General features: G+C 43.8%; 1 protein-coding gene across 1 annotated transcript; it reads left to right on the forward strand.

The window, feature by feature from the left end:
• The first annotated feature begins 308 nt into the window (after nt 1-308).
• phaf1 (phagosome assembly factor 1) lies at nt 309-9933 on the forward strand. Its single transcript, XM_015975788.3, has 17 exons — nt 309-520; nt 604-810; nt 881-963; nt 1697-1780; nt 1867-1910; nt 2149-2228; nt 2308-2402; nt 5064-5128; nt 5251-5363; nt 5472-5605; nt 5692-5775; nt 6047-6129; nt 6203-6246; nt 6323-6372; nt 9220-9278; nt 9391-9463; nt 9627-9933. The coding sequence occupies exons 2-17, from the start codon at nt 747-749 to the stop codon at nt 9720-9722; spliced, it is 1251 nt and encodes a 416-aa protein (XP_015831274.1). The 5' UTR covers nt 309-520; nt 604-746; the 3' UTR covers nt 9723-9933.
• The last annotated feature ends 16824 nt before the right edge of the window (nt 9934-26757 follow it).

Below are 26757 nucleotides of genomic sequence, written 5' to 3' on the forward strand. Positions count from 1 at the left end.
CGGACGCGTGTACCGGGCCGGGACGTGCTGCGTGTTTCTCAGGGGTGCAGGAGCTAGCTGTCGCTTCTGCTCGGAGCTGAAGAAAAGCAGCAACGGAAGCCGACGGAGGCTCTTTGTTTGAGTCGTGACGTTGTGAAGTGTAACATCAACTCTTCCCGTGTTAAATTCGTTTTTATGTCGGCTTGTTTGTTGTTTATCTTTATTCTGCACAGCTAGCCGTGCGGCTAAGCGCTCGCTAGCATTAGCTTGTTTGTGTGGAGCTCACCGCGCGGCTCGAGAGGAAACATAACGGAGACTCGGAGAAGGAAGCTCGGTGTTTGTCTAGAGCTGAGGTGGGGTTCACGTGCGGTGGTACGAAGTGAACAGCTGTTTCTTATACGCTCATCTGCGCCTGTTCAGCTTGTTTTATCGGTTTTCAAAGCAAACAAACATTTGATCGATGAACCGCTGGCTGTGTGTTTACTGACAGCTGTTGAAGCCCCCCCTCCATGCGGAGTGTCTTCAGATTTAACCTGTCCGGGTAGGAACTGGATGCTTTTAGGCCTTTCATACCTCTGTTCTGGTGCAGTTTTATGACCTGAGATAAATAGGTGTGACTTACAGGTAAACCGGCTGTCAAATAAATCTGACGTGGATAGATGTGACCTGAAATAGCCCCCTGAGGTGCTGTGATCAGGGAGAGGCAGCAGGTAGAGGGTCCCTTTGAGTCTTGAGGTGTGGTGAGCCGCCCCCCCCACTACTGACCAATGCTGGATCTGGAGGTGGTCCCTGAGAGATCACTAGGAAATGAGCAATGGGAATTCGCCTTAGGTGAGCGGCACACACTCATCATCTTTAAATGAAAGACGATGAATCTGTGTGACTTGGTTTCTGTGTGCAGGGATGCCATTTTCCCAGGCCATCTGTATCCTCCAGAAACACTGCCGTATCATCAAAAATGTTCAGGTGCTTTACAGCGAACAGGTAAACACCCGCTCCCACTCGTCTCACAAATGTTAGTCCGCAGGTCGAGGTCTGGTTGTAGGTGAAACATCAAAGGTGTGTGTGTGTGTGAATGTGTGACGTGATAGTGCTGCAGCAGGGACTCGCACTGCTCTGTGTGACGCGAGTCAGTTTAGATTATGTGGTGTGTACAAGTCTTTATTTTGTTGTGTGAGCCCAGCATTCTGGACCAGGCTGATGAGCAGCTCTAGAGAACATCTGGACAACCATCACATTTGCTTGTAATTTACTGTCTCATCCGCTGAACTCTGTCCTCCTTCCTTTGGACAGTCATCGTTTTGGATCGGCCCACTTGTCGCATGAACAGCTGCTATTTGGTTAAGTTGTCTGTTTGGAGCCATAGTCGTCTATAAGCCAGTTTAAATGAGCTCATTTGTATCAAAATGGGTATAAAACCAGCCAACATCACATTAAAGGGACCGTCTGGCTGCCGAGAGGTACTCTAAAGAGGACGAAGACTTACGCACACCACTGAACAGAGCAGAGATCATTTGAAGTCATGATCCTGGCACCTCCTCTCCTCTAAAGAGCAAGACTCTCCTTTTCCAACAACCTAGTTAGCCGGTTTGGGTCTGGTTAGAGACGTCAGAACATCAGTCAGCTTGTCTTGGAACAGTGTGATCCAGGCTCGGGCTGATCTGAGCTCTGCCTGTCTGACTTTTTTAATTACAGACATCTTTTATTCTCTCTCCAGACGCCGCTCAGTCATGACCTCATACTGAACTTGACCCAAGATGGGATTAAGCTGCTGTTTGATGCCACAACCCAGAGACTCAAGGTGACAGTGGATCGTTACCATAACAACACCAGCTTCACCCTCTGACCCTAACGAAGAAGCACTGTTTTTTTGTTTTTACCTGGCAGGTGGTTGAAGTGTATGATCTGAGCAAAGTCAAATTGAAATACTGGTGAGTAGAAACCCGTCCATTAGGATTTATCTGGTATCTGAGCTGAACCGAGTCCGTTTCCTTCGGACGGACGGGCCTTCCGCTGCTCAGCCAATCACACTAACTCAGTCTGCTGCGGTGATGCGTTTGTTGTTGGTGTCCCTCTACCTGTGGAGTCCAGCTCATGTTGCTCTCTGTAACAGCCCGTAACACTGTTGAAATTAGGCTGTGTGTGTGTGTGTGTGTGTGTGTGTTTTAGTGGGGTCCATTTCAACTCCCAGGCCATCGCTCCTACCATAGAGCAGATAGATCAGTCATTTGGAGCTACGCACCCTGGAGGTACGTCGCAGAAACCTCACTAGCCAGCGCGTTGCCTTTACTGTGACTGAAGCTCCTCCTTCTGCTCCTCTCCACCCAGTCTACAATGCTGCAGAGCAGCTGTTCCATCTCAACTTCAGAGGACTGTCCTTCTCCTTTCAGCTGGACTCGTGGAACGAAGCTCCGAAGTACGAGGTGAGAGGAGCTAATCAGTTGTTTCCTCTCACCTGAGGGAACGTCGCTCGCATCCTGGTGAATTATGTGATTGACCTTCATGCAGACTGAGGTTCTTAGATGTTGCAGACGCCTGCAGCTTCAGCTCTTAAGGCTAGTTTATACTTCTGCATCGGTGCGGAGGCGCGCTACGCCATTATTCGTCGTTGCAAGGGCTTCAGCAGGCTCACAAGGACAGGCGGCGTAGAGCCCGCCTTTCTAAATATCCGTCGAAAGCAACAGAGACCGCAAGCCTGTGATTGGTCAGGACACCATCAGTGTTCATTTTGTTGACTAAATATTTTCGTTACGAATGAATGAATGAATTTTTGCTGACTGGAACGAAACAGAAACTTCCATGCTTTCGTTCTTTTTAAAACACAGAAACAGTTTTGTTGACCTGTTTTGTAGCTACGTTTCGCCGGCTGCCGGCGAAACGTAGCTACAAAACAGGTCAACAAAACTGTTTCTGTGTTTTAAAAAGAACGAAAGCATGGTATTAGAACCACGACACAGCAAGAACACACCTAAGAAACAGAAACTTACACACATAATAAAGACTAAATTATGATAAATATTAAGCGACACTTTCCTAACCCTAACCAACAACTGACCGAATCAAAAATCCAATCAGAAAATGGAAAAGGCGGGAATAGACGAGAAAAGAACCAATCCGAGTCTGGAGCCAACCAGACGTCATTAAAGAGCAAGTCAACACCTACCAGAGTCTAACTCCACTCCCACTTCATGTTTGAAAAACGCAACAAATGCTGTTGCCTGGCAGACCAAGAAGGCGGAGCTGCTAACAAATACACACACACACACACACACACACACACACAGGCTCACGACTGCACTGTGACATCATAATGTATCAGTTAGCCAATAGCGGTGGCAGATTTAAATTAAAATACAGTGCAGAGTTTTTACCTGACAACGGCACAACACTGCCAGTTTTAGGCAGAATATTTAAATTTTAACTAAGATGCACTGAAATGCCAAATTATTGACGACACGTGTCTGCAGCACGATTAGACACTCGTTTATTTAGTTTATCAGCAAAAAAAAGTTTATTTGGGGGTGACTTGCTCTTTAATGTTTATGCCAGTAAACGTTACCGTGGATACAGAAAGTATTCAGACCCCCGTCTCTCTGTTACATTGCTGCTGTTTGCTAAAATCAGTCAAATCTGTTTTCCTCGTTAATGCACACACAGCACCCATCATGACAGAAAAACACAGACTTCTAGAAACTTCTGCAGACTTATTAGAAAAGACAAACTGAAATATTACATGGTCCCAAGTTTTCTGGCCCTTTGCTGTTACGCTCGTATATAAAATATATGTAAGATATAAAAGTTGAGGTGGTCGCTCCTTCCAGACCAACGATCTCCTTTATCCTAACGTAGCGTTGACCTTCTGGACAAACGGCCCTAAACCGTTAATTTTCTTATTTTTAACTCCTAATTTGTAATCTTTTGTCTGTTGATGACATTTTATGATTTAATGACTATTTTTTTCTGATGTTAATCTATTTCATTATGATTTCATGACTTTGTTTTATTTAGTTTTGATCTATGTGAAGCACTTTTTGATTCTATGTCTGTGATGAGTGTGTAGAAATAACATTTACTCACATATATTTAACTTGGGTGCTTTCCATTTCTTCTGATCATCATTGAGATGGTCCTACACCTTCATTGGAGTCCAGCTGTGCTTGACTGTGACTGGACTGGGTTAGGAAAGCCACACCTGTCTATAACAGACCTTACAGCTCACCATGCATGTCGGAGCTGATGAGAATCATGAGGTCAGGGGAACTGCCTGAAGGGCTCAGAGACAGAATTGTGGCAAGGCACAGATCTGGTCAATGTTACAAAACCATCTCCGCTGCTCAGTGGCCTTCGTGATCCTCGAATGGGAGACATTTGGGACGACCAGAACCCTCCAGGCCGTCCAGCCAAACTGGGCTACTGGGGGAGAAGAGCCTTGGTGAGAGAGGTAAAGAAGAACCCAAAGATCACTGTGGTGTTCTCAAATGAAGACGTTTGTAGAATAAGATTCTCTGGTCTGATGAGACCAAGGTAGAACTTTTTGGCCTTAATCAATCAATCAATCAAAGCTTTATTTATAAAGCGCCTTCCACAACCCTGTCAGGAAGCCCAAGGCGCTGAACATGGTACAACATTAATTCTACGTGGTATGTGTGGACACACCCAGGCACTTTACTTTACTTGCATTTAAACTGTAATCCTCTCCTGTCCCACCTGAAATGAATCTTGAGATACGGTGGGCCGTAAGGGACACGCCATAGCCGGGACAGGACGATCGTCGCAGCTCTGTGACATCATCGGCCTTTGAAGGATGAATTCGGACACGGCGTTTCGTTAGACCCAGGATGGGAACCGCTGGTGCTACAGGAGTAAACCAACAAACTGGATTATATCGCTGGAGATCCGGTGCAGCAGTACATCTAATGTTATTTTACAAACTCATCTTTTATGTTAAAGAAGAAATCTGAACATTTCTGCAGAAATAACTGGTTAGCTAGTCAACACCGAAGGCTGTAGACTCCTATTTCTCTGAACAGAGGCTGTTCTAGAAGCTATTTCCTTTAACTCATTTTTTTTTCCTGTTTCCTCAGATTCCTCATGGAGCCATGGTCAAAAGGATGCACATCTACACTGGAAACAACCTGCAGGAAACCAGGTGATGCTGATAATCCCACAGCTCCTGCGCTGCTGCATCAGACCCTAATCCTAATCCAATGTTTTTGTGGCTTTAAACATATGAATAACTAATCAGAAGCTCTGGTCTCAAACCTCCTTCAGAGCTCCTGCCATGCCGTTAGCTTGTTTCCTGGGAAACATCTATGCAGATTGTGTGGACGTCTTGAGAGATGGAACGGGTCCTCTGGGGCTTAAGCTCCGCCTTCTCACTGCAGGTAATCTTGCTGTCCTATCACGTTCTGACCCGTCCAGACTACAGCAGCAGGCGGCTGACCTTCCTTCCTCCAGCTGATTTCTATTCCCGCTGCTTGTTGTGGTTCCAGGTTCTGGTCTTGGTGTGATGGCCGACGCCAAAGTCCGGTTTCTGGAGAGGAGCATCTTCTTTGGAGATTCCTGCCAGGATGTTCTGGGTGCTTTGGGCTCGCCACATAAAGTCTTCTACAAGTCTGAGGACAAGGCAGGAGCTCTTTGATCCCATGTTCTCTTCTTTTTTTATTCAGTCCTGTTTACATGATTTCAAATGGTCATGATGGCGTGTTTCAGATGAAGATCCACTCTCCATCGCCTCACAAGCAGGTTCCTTCTAAATGTAACGACTACTTCTTCAACTACTTCACTCTGGGAGTGGTACGTGTTCCCATCCTCAGCCTGTGCTTGTTCAGCTGTTGTAATTTACTTCATGCCAAGGCTTGACATGGTCCATGTTCGCTGGTGTTCATAAATCTGGAACTGGGTTAGTGTCCGAGCTGGAGCTGTGGCCCTTGGTGGGTCGCTCTGCCTTGGGAATGGAAGCGAGCTGAACTAATCTGATCTAAAGCAGAAGGCTGCTACTACGGTAGCCCGGCATGGACACACTTCTGGTTGAATATTGCTTTAACAGTTGAGTTTGATTCTCCAGGACATCTTGTTTGACTCGACCACTCACCTGGTGAAGAAGGTTGTGCTTCATACCAACTACCCGGGGCATTACAACTTCAACATGTAAATATCCTGCTGGTCCACATCTTCTTCTCTGGTTTTATTCCTGCTGATCTGACCGCCTCCCTCCTCACAGATACCATCGGTGTGACTTCAGGATTCCTCTGCTCATCAAACGAGGTGAGATGCTTTCCAGTCACACGTTGGCTCCAAACCAGAGGAATCGTCTGATCATTGGTTGTTTTGGGTTCTTTAGATGGAGCCGATTCTCAAACCGAGGACTGCATCTTAACCACTTACAGCAAGGTGAGGATCCCGTCACCTGTCCAGGTTTTAGAGACTTCCCTTCAGATTAGTTTGGAAAGAGCAGGAGAACAAACAGGAATGTTTAGTGTGTCTGGAGATGGATGGGTGTTTTTATTCTAGCATGTGGCTGTAGCTCTGCCTTCTCTGTCCTGTTTAAAGTACCACCAAGCTTCAGACACGTTAGCTCTCTCTGCATTAGCCTGCTAGCTAACAGCTGCACCTTGGTGTCTGAATCCCTCCCTGCCGTAAATTGAGTGATGTTACCGTGTTTTTGTACGAGAAACAAAGAATACTGACGTAGGAACTAAGACATTCTTTGTTATTCTGTTTGAAAATCTCTGTCTCAGGATGAATTTAAATAGTCATGTTTGTTATTTTAAAGGGTTAAAGCTCATATTTCTGCCTATCCTGATCTTTTAAAATCCCGTGATCAAATCGGAGCATCCCTACCCTAACCTAAGCTAAGCTAACCTAACAATACCATACCATTTATTTATGAAGCACATTTAAAACTCAGCATGTCAGCTGACCAAATGCTGAACAAGTACAAGGATGAAAAGACCGTGAGTCAAACAGCAAGAACAGCAATAAAACACAAGAAAACATCAACATGGGAGAAAACCAGATCATAAAAATAAGTCTTTAAAACCGAGTTAAAATGAGAGAGGGAGGGAGCCTGCCTGATCAGGAGTGGGAGTGTATACCATAGAGTGGGGGCAGCATCCATAAAAGCCCGCTCACCCCACGATTTAAATCTCATTGGTGGTACACAGAGCAGTTTGGTACGTAGGGATTACTCAAATCAGAGAGGGATCCTGGGGCAGAGCTGTTTAAAATCTTAAGGAATTGGAATTGAATTCTTTATTGTCATTATGCATACACATAACAAAATTTGGTTGGTAGCTCTCAGATTAAAGAGCACTAAGACCACAAATAGAATGATAAAAACATGAGTAAAAAAAAACCTTCCACTTAGGGAGCCGTACACACACACACTAGTAAAAAAGTAAGAAAGCTAAATAATTTAAAAGATATAAAAGATAAATGTTGCGCCGACTGACATTCTGATCGTACTAATCGACATGTTGATTGATATTATTGCACATAGAAGTTTCAAGTGTGAGCAGGACAATAGCCGCATGAAAAAACAGGATCATTGTAAATTACAACAAACCCATCATTAAAAGTGATCGTCGCATGGGTCATTGGTTGGGAGTGTAGGTGGCTGCAGGGTCACAGAGGTGGGGGGAGGATCACAGGGGGGTGGGGGCAGATGGCTTTAAAGAGCAAGTCACCCCCTACAAGAAACTTACTTCACTCCCACTTCATGTTTGAAAAATGTAACAAATGCTCTTGCCTGGCAGACCGAGAGGGTGGAGCCGCTAACAAACACAGGCTCACAATGGCATTGTGACATCATAATGTACCAGCTAACATCACAGCATACCTCTTAGCCAATAGCGGTGGCAGATTTAAATTCAAAGAGTGCAGAATTTTTCCCTGACGACGGCGCAACACTGACAGTTTTAGGCAGAGAATTTGAATTTTAACCAAGATGCACTGAACTGCCAAATTATTGAATACACGTGTCTACAGCACAATTAAACACTCGTTTATATAGTTTATCAGCAAAAAAAAAAAAAAAAAAAAGAAGGGATTTGCGGGTGACTTGCTCTTTAACAGCTCTAGGGAAGAAGCTGTTCTTCAGCCTGGTGGTTGTGGCCTTGATATTCCTGTACCGTTTCCTGGATGGTAGCGGGCGGCATAAACAGTTTGTGACCTGGATGGAAGGAATCAGCTGCGATACGGTTAGCCTTCCTTTGTAGTCGGATGGTATATACTGGACAAAGGTCAGGATCTTGAACTTGACACACACGTCTACAGGTAACCAGTGCAGATGTGTCAGAACGGGAGTGATGTGAGAACGCCTGTTAGTGTTGATCAAGAACCTGGCTGCAGCGTTCTGAACCACCTGGAGTTGATTTAGAGGTGAAGCTGGGACACCAAAGAGGATAGAGTTGGCATAATCCAAGCGGGAAGTAATAAAAGCATGAAGGACAGATTCTAAGTGATTTTAGGCCAATTAATAAACTAATAAACAGGCAGCAGCATGTATTCACATAAACAGTCACATGTATCGTTGAACAGGAAGACTAGCGGGCACTAATGCGTCCAAACAAGCATCTGTCGGCAGAAACGACACAAGCTAAACGGGACTGACTCCTCGACTCATAACACTTAATAACAATAAATAATAATAAACATTTCATCAACACGTGTCGATGTCTGTGGTGTGGTGAAACCGTCTCTCTGTCCACCTGCCTGGGTCCGGCTCATGGAGGCAGATGCTCAAGCAGAAAACCGTTCCCAGATTTCCCAACATGTCCTGTGTCGACCCGGGGGCAGGACATGCCTGAACCACCTCAGCTAGCTCCTCTGGATGTGGAGGAGCAGTGGTTGTGCTCCGAGTCTCTCCCGGATCTCTGAGGCTAAGCCGCCCAAAGCTCATTACCACAGTAGGCGAAGATCAGCTCATCCGGTGTAGCTCCTCTTCGCCACAGCGAACCGGTTCAGCGGCTCCTGCCCCCCCCCCCCCCCCCCCCCCCCCCGATGAACTAGATGTTCCACCTGCAGGCTGTATATTTATGTCGATGCCTGTAGGTCCCGGGTCCACAGGTGCATTTGGGCCAGGAGGAGGTTTTTAGTTACAGAATCGGTTACCTTTATTGGAAAAGTTGATCAAAGTCTTTAAATTTTCAGGTGTTTTTTCTGGCTGATTAGATTAGATTAGATTAGATTTCTAGTGCGGTCTCCGTCGGCTCAGCCGTGTCTCTGTTTGTCTCTCAGTGGGATCAGGTCCAGGAGCTCCTGGGTCATCCGATGGAAAAGCCGGTTGTTCTCCACAGGTAAGCTAAGCAGTTTGGGTTGGGTCACTTTACAGGTGGAACCATGTTTCAGGATGTGATGTCATTTTCTGATGTCACTTGTCAAGCCTCATCAGCTGTTTGTGTGTGACAGGTCGTCTTCAGCCAACAACACCAACCCCTTTGGCTCCACCTTCTGCTTCGGACTGCAGAGGATGATATTTGAGGTCAGAACTAGCGACAAACCGCCGCCTGCTCCTCATGATGTCATCATAACGCTGCTACTTTCTGCTGTTCATGATTTTACCTGAATGATGGACCTTTCTGGGACCGTTTAGTGTCCGGCTCAGAGACGGGAAGCAGCACTAATCTCCTGCTTCCTGTCTCCAGGTGATGCAGAATAACCACATAGCATCTGTGACCCTCTACGGTGCTCCGCGGGCCACCAGTCCGGCCCGGCCCGGGTCCAGCTCGAGTTCTCGCTGAATGAGTAATCACCTCCCTCTTCAGTTCTGGCCGACCCATGCTGAGTTCTGGCTCAGTTTGTTAGGAAAGCCAGACAAAAAGCCCGACCCGGTCCAGATGCTTCTGAGAGAAATCAGACCCGTTAACTGACTTCCTGTCAGGTTCTGGGATGATTTTTCCAATCAGGCTCATTGACCAAGCCCGGTCGGACTCTTTTTGGACGTGTTTGTGCCGCTGGAAGGGAAAACTCTAAAGTCTGCATCCTGTTTCAGCCAACAGAACCGGTACCAACCAGACTCCTGCCGAACCGAACCGCACTACCTGCCCAGCCAGCACCACCTTCCTGTTTCACCGTCAACTGATCCATCACTCTCAAAACCGGACCCAGACTCAAAGGGAAACAGTCCAGATGTCACGGCATCCTTAAGTTCTTCGTCCTCATCATCCTCTTCCTCACTCTGATTGGAGCAGACCTTCCTGCATGTAGTTAGGGGACGTATCCATGGCAACCAGCCCCTTCCTGTCTTAAGTTATTGTGATCCATGTGCACTAAGAACAAACCTTTGACTTGATGGTGTCCCATCGTCGGGGAGGGCAGCGTGGAGTTAGTCTCCGCCTCCTCCCCGATCCGTCCCTCTTCATCCTCATCTTCTGCAGTTCTCCGTTGATTTGCCAAACGTTGTAGCCGAAGACGTTTTAGGACCGATTCATTTGCTCTGCTGACACCTTGTCTAGCTCCAGATGTCATCGTGATGGTTGTTTCTGCTGAGATCTGACCTTCAGCTCCTCTGCGGGTTCTGGTTCTGGCTGCTCTCGTTTCCCTAGCAGCGCCGCGGCTGCTCTGTGATTTAGAGCTTCGGGTTTTCCTCCCTGTGGTTGTGCTCAAACTCCTTCTGGAAATAAAGAGAAACAGTCATTCCCTTGTCCTCAACATTTACGCACCACAGAACAAAGTATTTTTCCATTTACTGGTTCAGATGTTTTTATTTTCCCAACATTAAAACCGAGCGGTTGGAAGCAGGAAGCCTCCATCAGGAAAACTAATCAGCGGAATTCCCAAATCTCCCATCAGCAGCCGACATCATGCCACTAATTAGGAGTTTTATTTAGCTGTAAAATCGAATATTTAACTGCTCTGCTGTCGTCGTCGATCAGTTCTGGGGATTCCTGTGATGGTATTTTATTAACCTTTACCCTCTTGTCACATGGTTGTCTCAGAGTGAGAACTTCCTGTCTCACTCCTGAATGATTTGGTGCTGTAAAGTACCGCAGAACTCCATGTAAGTGAATCCAGCAGTGATGTAAAAACCATCACTGGTGACTGTTCACCGGAGCTGCCATGTTGTGGCTTAGGAAACAGGTCTGAGCTATCAGGATCTGGGGTTCAAAGCCCCGCCCACTCACCTGCCCGCGTCTGCAGTGATGTATCACTGAGAGGAGCTAAGCCAGAAAGCTAAGTTCATAATTTATCAGATGATCTTCATCCAGTCCTCACCGATGGTGGTGAGCTGTGGGCGGTGAAAGTACAAGTTCAAGTTTATTTATAAAGCGCCAAATCGCGACGAGAGTCGTCTCAAGGACCTTCACACAGTAAACATTCCAGTACAGGTCAGTTCATTAAGCCAATCAGAAAAAAGTTTCCAATATAAGGAACCCAGCAGGTTGCATCGAGTCACTGACTAGTGTCAAGAGTCTTTACAACAATCCTGATACTAAGCAAGCATGCAGCGACAGTGGAGAGGAAAACTCCCCTTTAACAGGAAGAAACCTCCAGAGGATCCTGGCTCAGTATAAGCAGCCATCCACCATGACTCACTGGAACAAGATCGTGGAAACAAGCAACCAAAATGAGTTTTCTTCACCTACCTCAGAGAGGGTTAGGAGCTCAGAGTAGAGCCGCTGCTCCTCCATGACTAGAGGAGCCAGCTGAGGTGGTTTGGGCACTTGGCCCAGATGTCTCCTGGAGGCCCCCAGGTCGACCCAAGTTTCGATAAAGGGATCATACCTCCACGCTGGCCAGAAACACCTGGGGATCCATGTTTGATTGTTAGAGAAAGGAGCCATGGAAGTCCAAAAGACGCACCTTGGTTCTAAGCCCCGCCCCTTAAAAAACACCTCAGATCACGTTTCCAGGTGTTTAAATTCAGTTGAAGAGAAAACGGTTTCTGCTGTGACGTAAGTTTTGGATTACATCCTGTTATGTCATCTATTACATCACACCTTTACCTGTGTTCATGTTCATGACGGAAACATGGCCAGAATGTGTTTTGTGTTTCCAGCCAGCACACACGTTTACTCCCACAGCGAGAGTCCGAGGAACGTGCAGTAGATGTTTCTTTTCTTATTTCCTTTCTCCGACTGTCTTCCTCATTTCTGCTGACTCATTCACTCGGGGTGCGTTTTAATAAAAACCAGCCAGTATTTAGTCCTGCAGGCAGACGGGATCTCCGGGTTTAAGATCTGGGAAGCAGCATTCTTCTCGTGTCAACTCCAATAGAATCCCTGTGTTATGGTTGGGAATGCTCCCTGCTCCGGTTTGGCTTCTCCTGATGTACGTTTGACTGTCGTGGAGGTTATAATCAAACATCTGAACAACTTTTTACGCTTTTGCACAAAAAAAAATCCAGAGAAAAGGAAACTGGAACATCGTGCCTCATTCTGTCTGTGAAAACGATCCTGCCTGTAAATAAGATCTGAAAATGTGTTTGAGTTGCATTGCTGTACAGTCTGTGTTTGTGTCTCTGAGCACCAAGAACCAATAGCATGGGTCAAAGGTTGTCTCAGTGCTTTTATTCTGCAGAGAACGGCTGGTCGGGTTCCCTAAACCCTTTTGGGTTTAGTATGTGTTCTCAATCCAAGCAGTTCTAAAGATCCGACTCCTCACCACCACCTCGCCTGTTCCTCCTCTGCAGAATCTGAAGTGATCAAATTTTCAAACGTTTTTGATTCTGTTATACAGGAATATCGAGTCTGAGCCCTAGTGCACAGATCTGGGATTAATATAATAGTTTTATTTTTAATTGTTTTGGAGAAACTGATGGGTGTCCCACCCAGACTCAGGTGGACATCCTGCTATTTTTATTATAAAAAACAAAAGCTTAAATCTGTTTGTGCATGAATGGAGGAATATCAGATTTTAATCTGGAACAAAAGCTTCCTTTTGTAAAAAAAATAATCTCATTTTAAAGTTAGATCGTATGTCCCTCAGAATGTTTTACCTGGATGCAGATAATATTTAGTTTTCTTGGAAGTGGGGCTGTTAATGACATTTGAAATGTGGCTTTAATCAGACTGAAGTGTTGAGTAGATTTATTCAGCATGTCCACTGAAAAGGCAATAAAACCACAGAGATGCATCAGACGTCCATTTATTCTTAAATTTGATCCTTTTGGGGTTTTTTGTGAAGGCTGTTGAGCTTTCAGCAACCTTAAAAGCAACATTTGGACTTGGATGAGATGAACTGTTGAGATACTTTTCTGTGTAAAACCAGGATATGAAAAATAACTAGAAAAATTTGCATTTCTTGCAGAAATGCTGTTTGAATGCTGGATAGCTGAAACTGTAAGCTGAAGCTGCTGAACAGCTGAACTGCAGCTGAAAGTAAGCAAAACTGTCAAAATGAGCTGAATGTATTAAAGATGTAGAAGCAAAAATCACTAACAAGCAAATAAAGCACAAAAAGTAAGTGAAGAATGGAGAAAACAATCCTAAACAGCAAAAAATTGAAATCTGTGAACATTGTATAAAAATTCAGACAGCTAAAATGTCTAAAGACCTGTTATTTCAGTAGGACTAGTTTAACAGTTTAATTTTTACATTTAGCTGAACTGTAACATTAGCATCACATGCTAAATTTGGTAACTGCTGAATAGCTGGGGTGAAGCTGAAACTAAGCTAAACTGTCAAAATGAGCTGAATGTATTTAAAGATTTAGAAGCAAAAATCACCAACAAGTGTAATAAAGCTCAGAATATAGGTGAAGAATGGATAAAAAATGCTAAACAGCAGAAAACTTCAATCTTTGAACATTGATTAAAAACTCGAAATTTGAAATGTTAAACAGCTGGCATAGAGCCCTGCACGGGCCTAAAATCTGAGCCCGTGTTCGGCCTGGCCCGAGAGGGTGGAGCCCCAGCCCGACCCGGTCCGAAAAGGTTTTCAGGATTCTCTGGCCCGAGCCCGGCTTTTTTTTAACCAACTAAATGAAAACCAAGTGCGTCATTCCTGACCAATGTGTTAAAAGACGTGCAGGATCCGATCAATTTGTTTTCCCCTCATTTACCGTCAGGGAGATAACGGCACACTGGCTCTGGTGGTAATCAAGTAAAATTTGATCTCTTTCCAACAATTTTCACAAGAAAACAGAACAGTTAAAAGCAGGGCTTGTGTTGTGTTGACCGGACAGTTCCCGTGTTTGACCGTTTATTTTGACGGAGAAAGAATAGAAGGAATTACCCCGACGCATGCAGACGAACTGACATTTTATTCGTTACGCACATCGCAGATGTAGCTAAATCACCCAAGAAAAGATTCCCATCTGAACATCTGAGCTGGACACTGTTCAGTGCAGCTCGCTGTCAGCGCATATGTGCACAGCGAGCTGAAGGTGTGGAGATTGGCTTGGAGCGCGTTGCAGAACCAGAGTGCATGTGGGAAGGTTCCTCCCACTGAAGCGAGTGTTTTCCAAACCCTGTCCCTCAGAGAGACTTATCACTTAGAAAATGTTCCCTGATTATGAAACTTTGGCTGAATAGCGCTTGTTCCTGTCTCCAATGTGGCGACACATCCAGGAGCCGTCTGAGGAGAAGCCCAGAATCTCACATCCTCTTCAGCTCAGAAAGCGCCTATGATCACGCACAAGCGTGACCCATCAACCCGGTCTCACAGTAAGACCGGGTTGGACCTGTTCAGGTTCACGCAGACAATCTTTACATAGAATTGACTTAAGCCGGGCGTACATTGTGCGACTTTTTCACTTTTTTGAGCCGATTTTCCAGTCGTGCGAGAATCCACGACATCGGGGCGAGTTTTGCGCCGAGCGGTCGTGTAGTGTACAGGGGGTTACGAGAGGCGATTAACACCACGTGACCAGCTGCCGATCAGCAGTCGTGAGGTCGCATGGACTTCTGGCGTGTTTAAAATTTCGCTCGACCCTCGTGAGGGTCGAGCTTGGACCAGATCAGCCCGACGTAAAGATAAGCCAGCAGGACAAGGAGAGAGGTCAACTGTACACACGAGGCTTCTCCTGAAATTGATACACCAGGAAGGCTTGGCTAGCTGGATGCAATCACGCTAATGCGTTATTTTGCTTTCCGTGTTTGTTATTCAAAACGGCTGGGACAGATGAGGCATGGATGAGTCAGGAGTTACGGACTTCAAACATTTTTCTGAGAAGGTGAAGAAACACGAGTCATCCCGGGCACACATGGACAACAACACGGTGAAGCTAGCCATGCTAGGCAGCAGAGCTAATGTTGCCATGCAGCTCGACAAGGGAACAACAGCAGCTGGGTGCAGAGGTAAGCTGTACATTACATTTCTGTGAACAAGACAATCAGAATCAGAAATCCTTGGTTGTCCCACAAACCGGGACATTTGTTTAATAACATGTACATTGTTTAATGTGCAATAACTGTAAAAACTCATTTCAACATGCATACTTATTATACATATTTAATCACGTAAATGTGTATTTCATGTAAATTTGTACATACATCAATCTGATTCCATTTTACTTGTTACACTTCTGCTGCAGCAAACAAATTTCCCAGCTTTTGGGATGGTAAAACATTTCTGATTCTCAATTAGATGTTTTTACCTCAAATGTAAAAACATCTGATTGAGAATCAGAAATGTTTTATTGTCCCAAACACTGGGAAATATGACATTTGTAAGAGGATACTGATGACATTATTTCCTATGAAAGTGTTTCCTATGTACTTATCTGTTGTTTTTTTTATTTATCTACTTTAAAGAGGATTAAGACTTTCCTGAGGAACACCGTGACACAGGATTGGCTGAATGCTCTTGCCATGCTCTCCATGGAAAAAAAGCTTGTCACAAACATTCCTGACTTCAATAAAAAGCTAATCGAGAGCTTTGCCACTCAGAAGGACAGAAGGGCAACATTTCTGTACAAATGAGGTATCACACACACACAAATGCATCCACTTGATCTTTGTATAAAGTTGACCTTGGCACAACACTCCAGAAATATTTAACAGTGTAAATTTCTGGTGTTTTGTCTAAGAGGTGTTTACTACCATTACTGTAACAGTGACCTGCTCATAATTTTTTGTGTTCACTCAAATGTTGAAATTAAACAAAATGTTTTTGTTACTTGCCTCTTGCATTGCCTATTTACCATTTATGGTCAAGCTATTTTATGTGCAATTTAATGCAGTATTTTTCAACCTTGGTCCGCAAGGCAGCGTGCCAATAGTCAGACACACCTGGATTAATCAGTTTGTCCAATGATGTAAGACAGGAAATAAAAGAGCTGTGCGTAATTCAGGAAATAGTGAAGTTGTGCACAAAGCTCAGAAAGCACAAGTTTGTTTAAAAAAAAATAGCACAGCCCCACCAAAAATATTTTTCACCGGCCGCCACTGTAGTATCAGTAAATAAATAATGAAATCAGGGCAGTTTTAGTGGGCTGAACACATTACAGTATAATTTTCTCATGGGGTATTTTCATAACTTTCTATGCAGCAGACTGTAGCATGAGCCCAGGGCTCCTGGAGAGCTGCTATCCAGCACGTTTCAGTGGATTTTCCTGCTTTAACAGGTTAGATTAGCTGTTAAGCAGCTCAGCTATTTGTTGCTGATTTAAACCAGGTGTATTGAAGCAGATAAACATCTAAAACATGCTGAATACTAGCTCTCTCGGGCCGTGGAGCAAAACCCTGCAGCTAATCTGATGCTATGGCTAACGGCTACTTACCATTCAGAGCTGGTTCTGTTGGGTCGGTTCCGGTAGTTTCAGGCAACTCACAAGCTCAAAACAATAAGCTCAGGTCTGCTTGTCTCCTCCAAATAGACTTGGTCCCTTTCTTCTCGAGTGTCTGGGTAAGGAGGGGGAGAAACGTCCTCCACTTCTAATAACTGCTCAGAGTGAAGGGAGCTAGCATCGTCTAGTTAGCCATCGTCTTCGTCACTGCCGCGGCTCCACCCTCTTGGTCCTCCAGGCAATGCCTACTAATGTTGCAGTTTTTAAAATTGATACGTGGGTGGAGTAAAACTCTGAGGGGGGCATTACCACGTCTTTAAAAACCCGGTTCCTACACCTGGGGTAACCCTTTTATAACCCGAATGTTTAGTTGTGTAAACGCATATCGGGATATCCCCATCAAAGCGTGTGTTCTGCGCATGCTTTGTTCGCAAGGAATCTTGGTCTTTTGAGTAGCGAGACGTCTTGTATGCGCCAGAACACCGGAAGTAAACAACAAGTTGGGAGCAACATGGCGAGTCGCGGCACAGCACCACACTTTGAGTGACGAGGAAACTAAAGCACAAACGCGGTCACTATCTCTTCCGAACTGGGAAACATGTTGTTGTTTTCACGGATACCGGAACAAGAAGAACCGGAAATGATGCATATTGCGTCTGGACGTAGTCCATACGTCCTGACACTACCCCAACGTCCGCATTTAAATCGGGTTATGCAAGTTAGAGGTAACTCTTTCTATTTATGCTTGTAAACGGGTTATTCTGATCAACTCAGAAACCCGAGTACCGACCTTAACCCGATCATAACCCGGATACTGGCTGCATGTAAACGTAGTCTATGTGTTTGAAACCCCTCTAGAGAACTGTGATTGGCTAGCCAGAGTCCTGGTAGGAGCTGCGGAGGTTCCAGTGGAGCGTTCCTAGATCAAACTTTGCAAAGCAAGAATTTGGTCTAGTTCACCAGGCTAGGACAAATCAGCACTTTTGAATGATTTGATCTCACCTTTACGCCTCTGCAACAGCACAAGGCACTTATGCTAAAGCAAACCTGCATTTCACTCTTGTTTTTGGACTAATTCACAAATTTAACTGAAAGTTTCTGTTATTCCATCCATCACATTCATAATAATAATAATTTAATTGCTGCTATTTGAATTTATTTGTTTTGTTTCTTTTCTGGCTCTGAAATGCTAAGATTTCATCCAAATTGCCTCGACAATATCTTAGTGGCTGCTTTAATAAGTGCTTCTCTTTCTCTCCAGCATTAAATATGCTCTGAATTATTAATAATATTTTTCTAAGAACTTAAACAACACTTTCTGTTAAAAATTATGTACTCAGATGACCTAGGTGTGTTATAAAGCACTTTTTGGAGCCTAGATGGCGCCAGTCAGTATCATAGGAAAAGCAAACTCGGATATTTTTTGCAGCTGAATTAATTACTATGAACCATTCCAGTCAAATGAATGTTTATCCTAGGAAAGACCTTTTAAATTAACTTTTAAAGATTTTATTTGCATGTTTGGTTTATTGAAATTTTTTATATCAAGAGTTTGCTAAAAATGCAAAAGAATTAGGAGATAATGTACATAGAAATTAATCTTCTCTTCAGCTATTCATTGTTAGCAAAACAAAACCAGCACACTTTGAGGTTATTTTACTGATAAAGACGACGACAAAACATAAAATATCTATTTGCTATAATAGAATAGTTTGATTTCATATTTAGTTTAGAGAAAATGTAATAATCCCTCACTGTGGGTAACATTGATTTTCTTTATAAATGACATGAATGATTAAGAAAACAGACCCATGCTTTTCCACAAGCGTGACACCAGATGTGGACATTACACCGGTCTCTTCTCAGCGCTTCCTCGAGACATTAATGACCACTCGCACTTTATTAAAATATCCCTTTTTTTGCAAAGGAAAGGTTTTTTTTCCTGTACTTGGGATCAGTAGAAGTTGATTGGCAATGTTTTAGCCATGAAAGTGATCTGCTGATAATAAGCTCAAATGTTTGTGTTAAATAAAAACGCCCAACAGCAGGAATCAGTGATGATGGAAATAGGAAATATGTGAAAATAAATAAATGATGTGAAACACTTGGGAAATAAAGAGTTAAATTGACTGAAGTGGGGGTGTTTTGTCTGGATTTAATTTGCTGTGTGTAGATGGGGTTTGATAAACTTTGTGCAACATTATTCTCACAAATATTTGACCAAAGTTTACAGATATTTGTTAAAGTAAAACATGAGATATTAAAGTGCTTTGTAGAACACAAGTATTCAGTTTTCTCTGCATTAACTAGTTTTTATATATATGGATCATAATAACTGAGCTCAAACCACCTCAATCATCAACAGTGAATTAAATTTCAACTATATGTAGGATATAAAAATGCACAAAGCATTGGTGGTAATGACTGATCAGTGGTCCTATATTATTATTATTATTATTATTATTATTATTATTAGGAAGGTGGAATAGTTTTCATACCAACATTGGATGCTAAATATTGATATTTAGCAGAACAAATATAGATCAGCATTAAAACATTCTCATACAATACATTTTTGAGTTTGGCCAATTTAAAAATATCCATCCATTTTCTGAACCCGCTTGTCCACACAGGGTCACAGGGGGCTGGTGCCCATCTCCAGCTGTCTCTGGACAAGCTGCCAGGGCAACACAGAGACACACAGGACAAACACACACACACACACACACACACACACCCACACTTCAGGATAATTTAGAGGGACCAATCAACCTGACAGTCAGTCTAACGCCTTAATTTTCCTTTAATCAAATTCTAGACTTTTAAGACCCCGCGGATACCCTATCCGGGTAAGGGATGAGGTCCTGGGTGTCATCAGGGGTGTAACTACCTACTTTAAATTCTTGCAATGCATTGATGCATCTGCATTTAAAGGTCAAAAGCTCTAAGTCAGGGAAGCAATGGCGATCTGTAATGTAATGATGAAACTGATCACTAGCAGGAAGCAGTTCCCAAATATTTCAAACAAGCATTTTGTTTCCATGGAAACTTAAGCATCCTCTCACACACACACACACACACACACACACACACACACACACACACACACACACACACACACACACATGCTACTATAAATATGGATAATACAATTTAACAGCTCCTATTCATTTATTCTTGTAGATGTGTTATTATTATTATTATTATTATTATTACTTTTTTAAATGATGACCCCACTGTATTGGTGGTCTGTTTTCTATTTCTTTTGTACTGCTGTCGCTCCATTTCCCCCTCCCTCTCTTTCCCTGTTTGTGTTGTATGTCTCTTTTCTCCCTGCCTGTCCACGCTGGTGCGTAGGTGAATGTGGTCTAACATGCCACAAACATAATAGCACAACAAGAGGAATATCCCACATCCCTCTTGCCGTAGAGCAAAACTGCTTCGGCATCCAGTTCATCCATTCTGTCTGCTTCAACTACCTCGACTACCAGGAGGACAATCAGGACAACCAGGAAAACAGAACTACCACGATCAAACAATAGTCATCAGGACAACCAGGAAAACAGAACTACCACGATCAAACAGACGGTTCAGTTCTATGATGTCATAAAGGCACTATTACATACAGGTTCTGGAACTCTTGTAGTCATTCACTTCGGAATCTCAGCAGGCAACAGATAGGTCTCCTGACTGTCTTCACCCAGTGCTTAGTTATTTTAGCTTATTGATTGAATTCTTTAATCAGTAACTATCTTATTATACTGAAAATGCACAGAGCTGATAACACACGTGATTATAGAGAGGCATCTGTTTATCGGGGAGATTCTCCACCTAGGCAGAGGTTTGACAGGTCTCGATCACGGGACAGATTTCAATCAAGAGAGAGATCGCCAAGTAATATCTCCCCCCGTAGAAACCAGTTCTCTCCAAATAGACCGATGTTTCACAGGTCTCAACCCAGGGACAGATCTCCAACTAATGTCTGTCGAACTAGAAACCTGGGTTCTCCACCTAGGCGGAGTTTTCACAGGTCGCCTTCAAGAGACAGACCTCCAAGAAACATCTACTATTCTAGAGGCATGGATTTGTGGCACCTCGATAAGCAGCAGAGAGCAGATTTACAAACCCTCGAAGAAAAACTGGATGCTCAAGTGGAAGCCACCCACAAATTGGAGGTTAAATGCCAGAAAATTGGACAAACTTTGGAAAAGGAGCAATCTGATAACAAAATCCTTCGGTCCAAAAACACTGAACTGAGACTTCTGAACGAGCAGCAGAGTGCAGAAATTCAGTCCCTTAAAGAAGCGCTTTCTGCACAAGTGGAGGCTACCAAAATTATGGAGGACAAATATCGTAAGTCTGAAGATCGGACTTTGAGGTTACACTGCAAACTAGTTCAAGAAAAGTGGGAAAGACAAGACGAGACTCAAAATTTGAATCAAGAAAAAGAGGATTTACTGGCTTCTTGTAAGAGCTTAGAGGAAAATCTTCACACTAAAACTGAAAGTGAGTCCAGGCTGCAGAATGAGCTAAACGCAGCTATGAGACACCTCAACAAGTTGCTACTGGAAGCAGAGGATTTCCATAAAGGAAAGGCTGAAACGTGTTCCACGCTGCAAGACGCACAGGACCACAATAAGCAGAGGAACGATGTGCAGGACTCTACAAACACAGGGTCTAAACAGCCCAACAGAAAGGCTGTCAAACGGCAGATGGTAATGGAAAATCAGAAAGCGAACAGCATTGTCCTGACTAACGAAAGGAGCCTGAAGGTTGACCCACAGGAAGCGCAGGGTCCTACCTCAGGTGAGGTCAGGCTGGAATCCCAGCTCCTTGAATCAGAGCCGACACACCAGCCTCATCTTCTACATTTTCAGAAAGATTTTAGTGAAATCAGCGAAAGTTTAGCTGATACATTAGCTCCATTAGACGACTTCAATAACAGCAAACCACAAATTGATCAAAGTTCTGCCACAACATCAAACTCTCCAACCAGGAAGCGTAAGAGATCAGACTGTCAATCTGAATCTGATTCTTCTGCCTCTCAGATCCATGGAGAAAATTCCTTAAATATTACAAAGGACTTTGAGGAACCTCCAGCTAAATGTTCAAAAACAGACTCAGAGGAAACAGAAACAACAAAATGGTTTCTGAATCCTATAACCTTCGAATAAAGTAAGGTGTTTCTCCGGTGTCTGTGAGGGCGGGCGGAGGGGTGGGTAGCATTCCTCCGACGTCCGTCACAGCGGTGGGTGGAGGTCTACGCTTTGCAGACTTCTGGGGTGGGGGGATTTTTTTTAAGAACTCTTATTGAAACTTTGCAAAACGAACAAAAGTGACTACATTTCAAAATTTGCTAGCAGAATGACATTACAGAGTAGCTCCGAAGTCCCCCTGGAAGACAAGATGAACGGCTCTCTACAGGGACTCGTCTTTCATCATTCACTTAAAACCCGTTAAAAATATTAGATTCGTTCGCGAACGACACATCACTAGTGATGACCCCAAGATCAGGATAATAAATAGAAAACAGAGCAGAAACACCAGCCTTATCTTTTACATATTCAGGAAGATTTTAGTGAAATCAGCTAAAGTAAAGCTAGAATATTAGCTCTATTAGACGTCTCGAACAACAGCAAACCACAATTTGATCAAAGTTCTGCCACAGCATCGAGCTCTCCAATCAGGAAGCGTAAGAGATCAGAAAACTCTCAATCTGTATATAAAGTAACGTGTTTCTCCGGTGTCTGTGAGGGCGGGCGGAGGGGTGGGTAGAATTCCTCCGACGTCCGTCACAGCGGTGGGTGGAGGTCTAACCCAAGATCAGGAGAAAAAGAAAGAAAGAAAGAAAGAAAGAAAGAAAGAAAGAAAGAAAGAAAGAAAGAAAGAAAGAAAGAAAGAAAGAAAAAGAAAGAAAGAAAGAAAGAAAGAAAGAAAGAAGCAATGTTTTTTGGCAGCTACGTCACCGTGGTAAATCGAAACACTTAGGAGATTTACTAGAAGAGACATTTTTGTGTGATATGTAGGCTGCATGATGCAGACTTGAGCAACCTTATTCAGCCGTATGTCCCAGCCAGGGCGCTAAGATCTGCTAGCTACACGCAGATCTAGACTCAAAGCCAAGGGTGCTAGAGCTTTCTCTGATGTGGCTTCTACCCTGTGGGACAGCTTGCTTACGTGGCTGCAGGTTTCTCTTACAGCTCTTATTTTATAAATTTTAACCTACGATTCATCGTTGATGTTCTATGACCTTGTGCTACATATTCTGTTTCAGTTTCCTGTGGTTTAAATTTGTTATCATGCCTCGTTGGCTTTTAAGTTTCTACTTTATGTTTCTACTACTATAATAGCTGTGCAGTACTTTGGGGTAACGGTGTTGCCTTTTAAATGTGCAATATAAAAAAATATTGACTTGACTAGTATGCTTAGTACATAACTCTAAGGAGGTCAATTTTATATTATTGTATTTCTACAGGAACTAAGTTATACTTGACTATTATACGGTATATATCAAACCTGGGCATTTTACGGCCCGCGGGCCACATACGGCCCTTTGGTTGACTTTGAACGGCCCGCGTAAGGTTAATTGGAAATTACAAAATAAATGTATTTTCTCATTTTACCTCATGCATGGACTACGGCTGCATTGCTTTTATTTTGAAGTTGTTTTTTACATGCACAATGATGCAATACGTGCCCACGGTTGACATGGTGATTGTAGCCCCCAGAAATGTCTGCTCATGCAAAAAACAAAAAAAACAAAAAGAAAGATGCCGAATGCAGGATTTTCAACAAAAATTGGACTGCTAAGTATTTTTTTACTGAAGTCGGAGGTAAAGCCGTGTGTTTGGTTTGCGGGGAGGAGATTGCCGTGTTTAAGGACTACAATTTGAGTCGGCATTACGACAAGAAACACTCGGAAAAATACAAGAACACATCTGATGCTGAGAGGGCACGGACATCCGAAGCTTTGCTAGCAAAGTTGCAAAAGCAGCAAGGCTTTTTTTACTAAGCTTCACACATCCAGGGATGCAGCAACCAGGACCAGCTTTGTGATATCCCACAAAACAGCTAAAAACAGCTAAAAACAGCTAAAAACAGCAAGCTGTTTTCGGAGGGAGAGTTTGTCAAAGAGTGCATGGTGGACTCTGCCGCACTAATATGCCCTGAAAAGAAGGCGCATTTGAGCAAATCCCGCTGTCCAGGCGAACCGTGACCAGGAGGATCGAGGACATAGTGGGGAACCTGGAGCTTCAGCTGTAACGTGAAGTGGCAAGTTTGGACTTTTTCTCACTGGCCTTAGACGAGAGCTGTGATGTCCGCGACACAGCCCAGCTGCTCGTATTTGTCCGGGGGATAACTGACTTCAAGCTCACAGAGGAGCTGGCAGCAATGCGGTCGATGAGAGGGACAACGACAGGGAGTGATCTTTTTACAGAGGTAAATGCGTGCACGGACACTCTGGGATTGAAATGGGAGAGAATGTCAGGTGTCACAACAGACGGTTGTCCTAATCTTACAGGGAAAAATGTCGGACTTTAGAAACGCATGCAAGATAAAGTGACAGAAATCGATGCAGATCAAAAATAGGTGTTTTTGCATTGTATTATACACCAACATGTGTTGTGCAAGTCAGTGCTAAAAATCAACCATGTTGCTGATGTTGTTACTAAAATAATAAACTTCATCAGGGCGCGGGCAATGAATCACAGACAGTTTGTGGCTCTTTTGGAGGACTCCACACAGCTGTCAGATGGCTCAGCCTGGGGAAAATGCTGAAGAGGGTTTGGGACTTGAAAGCAGAGATTCGAGAGTTTTGCGAGAGGAAAGGCAAAGACATTCCCGAGCTCTCAGATGAGGACTGGATGGCAGATTTTGCATTTGCTGTTGATGCGACTGCACTGATGAATGAACTGAACACCAAACTGCAAGGCAAGGGCCTTTTTGTTCATGAAATGCACAGCCTCGTGAAGGCCTTCATGAGAAAGCTGCAGTTTCTTTCAAGTCAACTGGAGAGCAACACTCTCACTCACATGCAAACCCTGAACAAAGTCACACCATCAGCTGATCGCCTCAGCAGGTACTCATCCATGTTAGGAGCATTACATGGTTAGTTTTCAAGGCGTTTTGAAGATCTCAGAACAATCGAGGATGAAATGCACATGATTTCCTCTCCCTTTACCTGCAGTGTGGATAATGCACCCAGTGATGTGCAGCTGGAACTCATTGACCTGCAGTCTGATGCAGTACTGAAGTCAGGATCTCTGCTGGATTTCTACTCTTCTCTTAAGGAGGAGAACTTTCCAAACCTGAGGAGACATGCTCAGAAGATGTTGGTTCTCTTCGGCTCTACCTACATTTGTGAACAAGCATTTTCAATGATGAAGTTTACAAAATCCAGGTATAGATCCTCTCTCACTGATGATCATTAGTCAGCTGTGCTTCGCATCTCCACCTCAGACATTCAACCTGACAGTGGCGGCTGGCCAGTAGAGGGCGATAGGGCGCCGCCCTCCCAGTTTTCCCCAGTGTTTTTAATTTTTATTTAAAAAAAATAAATAAATAAAATTAACAATAATCACATATTCTAAGTTAATTGTGTGTTTTGTAACAAAACATATTATATATATAAATATCTATATTGGTGAGAAGCTCTCTGCCGAGCGGTGGAGGCGACAGAAAGGCTGTAGGCTGTGTTTCAATCGCCCAAACAGCACTGAAGCAGCCAGCCAATTGCTGACAAGAAAATCAAATGGTAGGAATGGGAATGTATCCAATCAGCGTCGACGTCGATTCAGAAGCATGATGGGCGATAGAGCTACCGTCAAAGGCTTTCGTTGGTGTTCGGTAGAAGTCGGCAGAGTCTCGACTACAGCACGTTTTTGGTCGTGACGCAGATGTAATAGAGCTCCGGACCCCACGTGACTCTCAGTTAGTAGACGCCATATTGGCAGGTAAAATAATCAATCAATCAATCAATCAAATTTTATTTGTATAGCACCTTCTACAACATTATCCGAAGCCCAAGGTGCTGAACAACATCATTAAAAGAAAAACATTCTCAATAAATGGGCATAAAAGCAGGATAAAAACATAAAATCATAAAATAGCAAGCAAACAGCATTACAGATAAGAGATATTGGAATAAGACCAATCGATAAAAAAAAAAAACAAATGTCGGACAAAATAAAATCAAGCATCCGGTTTAAAAAGAATAGTTAAAACCATAATGTTAGGGCAATTCAAGTGACCCTAGCGCTGAAACGCAATCAGATAAAAATGAGTCTTTAAACGAGACTTAAAGACTTGAAGGGATGGTGCCTGCCTAATACTCAGTGGCAATTCATTCCACAGAGTTGGAGCAAAAATAGAAAAAGCACGACTACCCCTCGATCGAAATTTCGACCGGGGGACCACCAGAAGTTCCTGCTCGGCTGAGCGAAGAGACCGAGATGGAGCATACCTGTTCAAAAGCGCAGTAATGTACGAGGGGGCACTGCCCTGGAGGGCCTTATAAACGAGAGTTAAGATTTTAAACTGAGCTCGATATTTTACCGGGAGCCAGTGCAGAGCAGTCAGCACTGGGGTAATGTGCTCTCGACATCTAGTGCCTGTCAGGAACCTAGCCACAGAGTTCTGCACAAACTGGAGCCGTGCAACCGTGCACTGGGCCAGACCAGCATCCAGAGCATTGCAGTAGTCCAGCCGAGACAGTACGAAGGCATGCAACACAGACTCCAGATGAGCTCTGGACAGCAGAGGCCTGATCCTGGATAGTCTTTTCAGGTTAAAGAAACAGGACCTCACCACTGTATTTACATGAGTGTCAAGATTAAGTGCTGAGTCGATTTTAATCCCCAAATTACTGACCATTTTCTTTTCATAGGGTGTCAATGGGCCAAGGTCAATATCAGCACCAGGGCCATTTCTTCTGCCAGGACTAAGTATTATAACTTCCGTTTTGCTCTCATTTAGGTGCAAAAAATTAGAAGCCATCCAGCATTTTATGTCCTTCAAGTAATCTAAACAAACACGGATGTAAACATGAACGTGAACGGGATCGGCTTGGATTTTATTTCGTCGGAGTTTACTTCACTCTTTAAAACC

This window comes from Nothobranchius furzeri, chromosome 4 (assembly GCF_043380555.1).
Source record: "Nothobranchius furzeri strain GRZ-AD chromosome 4, NfurGRZ-RIMD1, whole genome shotgun sequence".
In the NCBI taxonomy this organism is placed as follows: domain Eukaryota; kingdom Metazoa; phylum Chordata; class Actinopteri; order Cyprinodontiformes; family Nothobranchiidae; genus Nothobranchius; species Nothobranchius furzeri.

Bases quoted from the DNA above. Each gene is read 5' to 3' on its own strand.
- phaf1 (XM_015975788.3), top strand. From the start codon at position 747: ATGCTGGATCTGGAGGTGGTCCCTGAGAGATCACTAGGAAATGAGCAA. The intron at 5,129-5,250 runs GTGATGCTGATA...AACCTCCTTCAG, and splicing joins AACAACCTGCAGGAAACCAG to AGCTCCTGCCATGCCGTTAG. The intron at 9,279-9,390 runs GTAAGCTAAGCA...TGTGTGTGACAG, and splicing joins AAGCCGGTTGTTCTCCACAG to GTCGTCTTCAGCCAACAACA.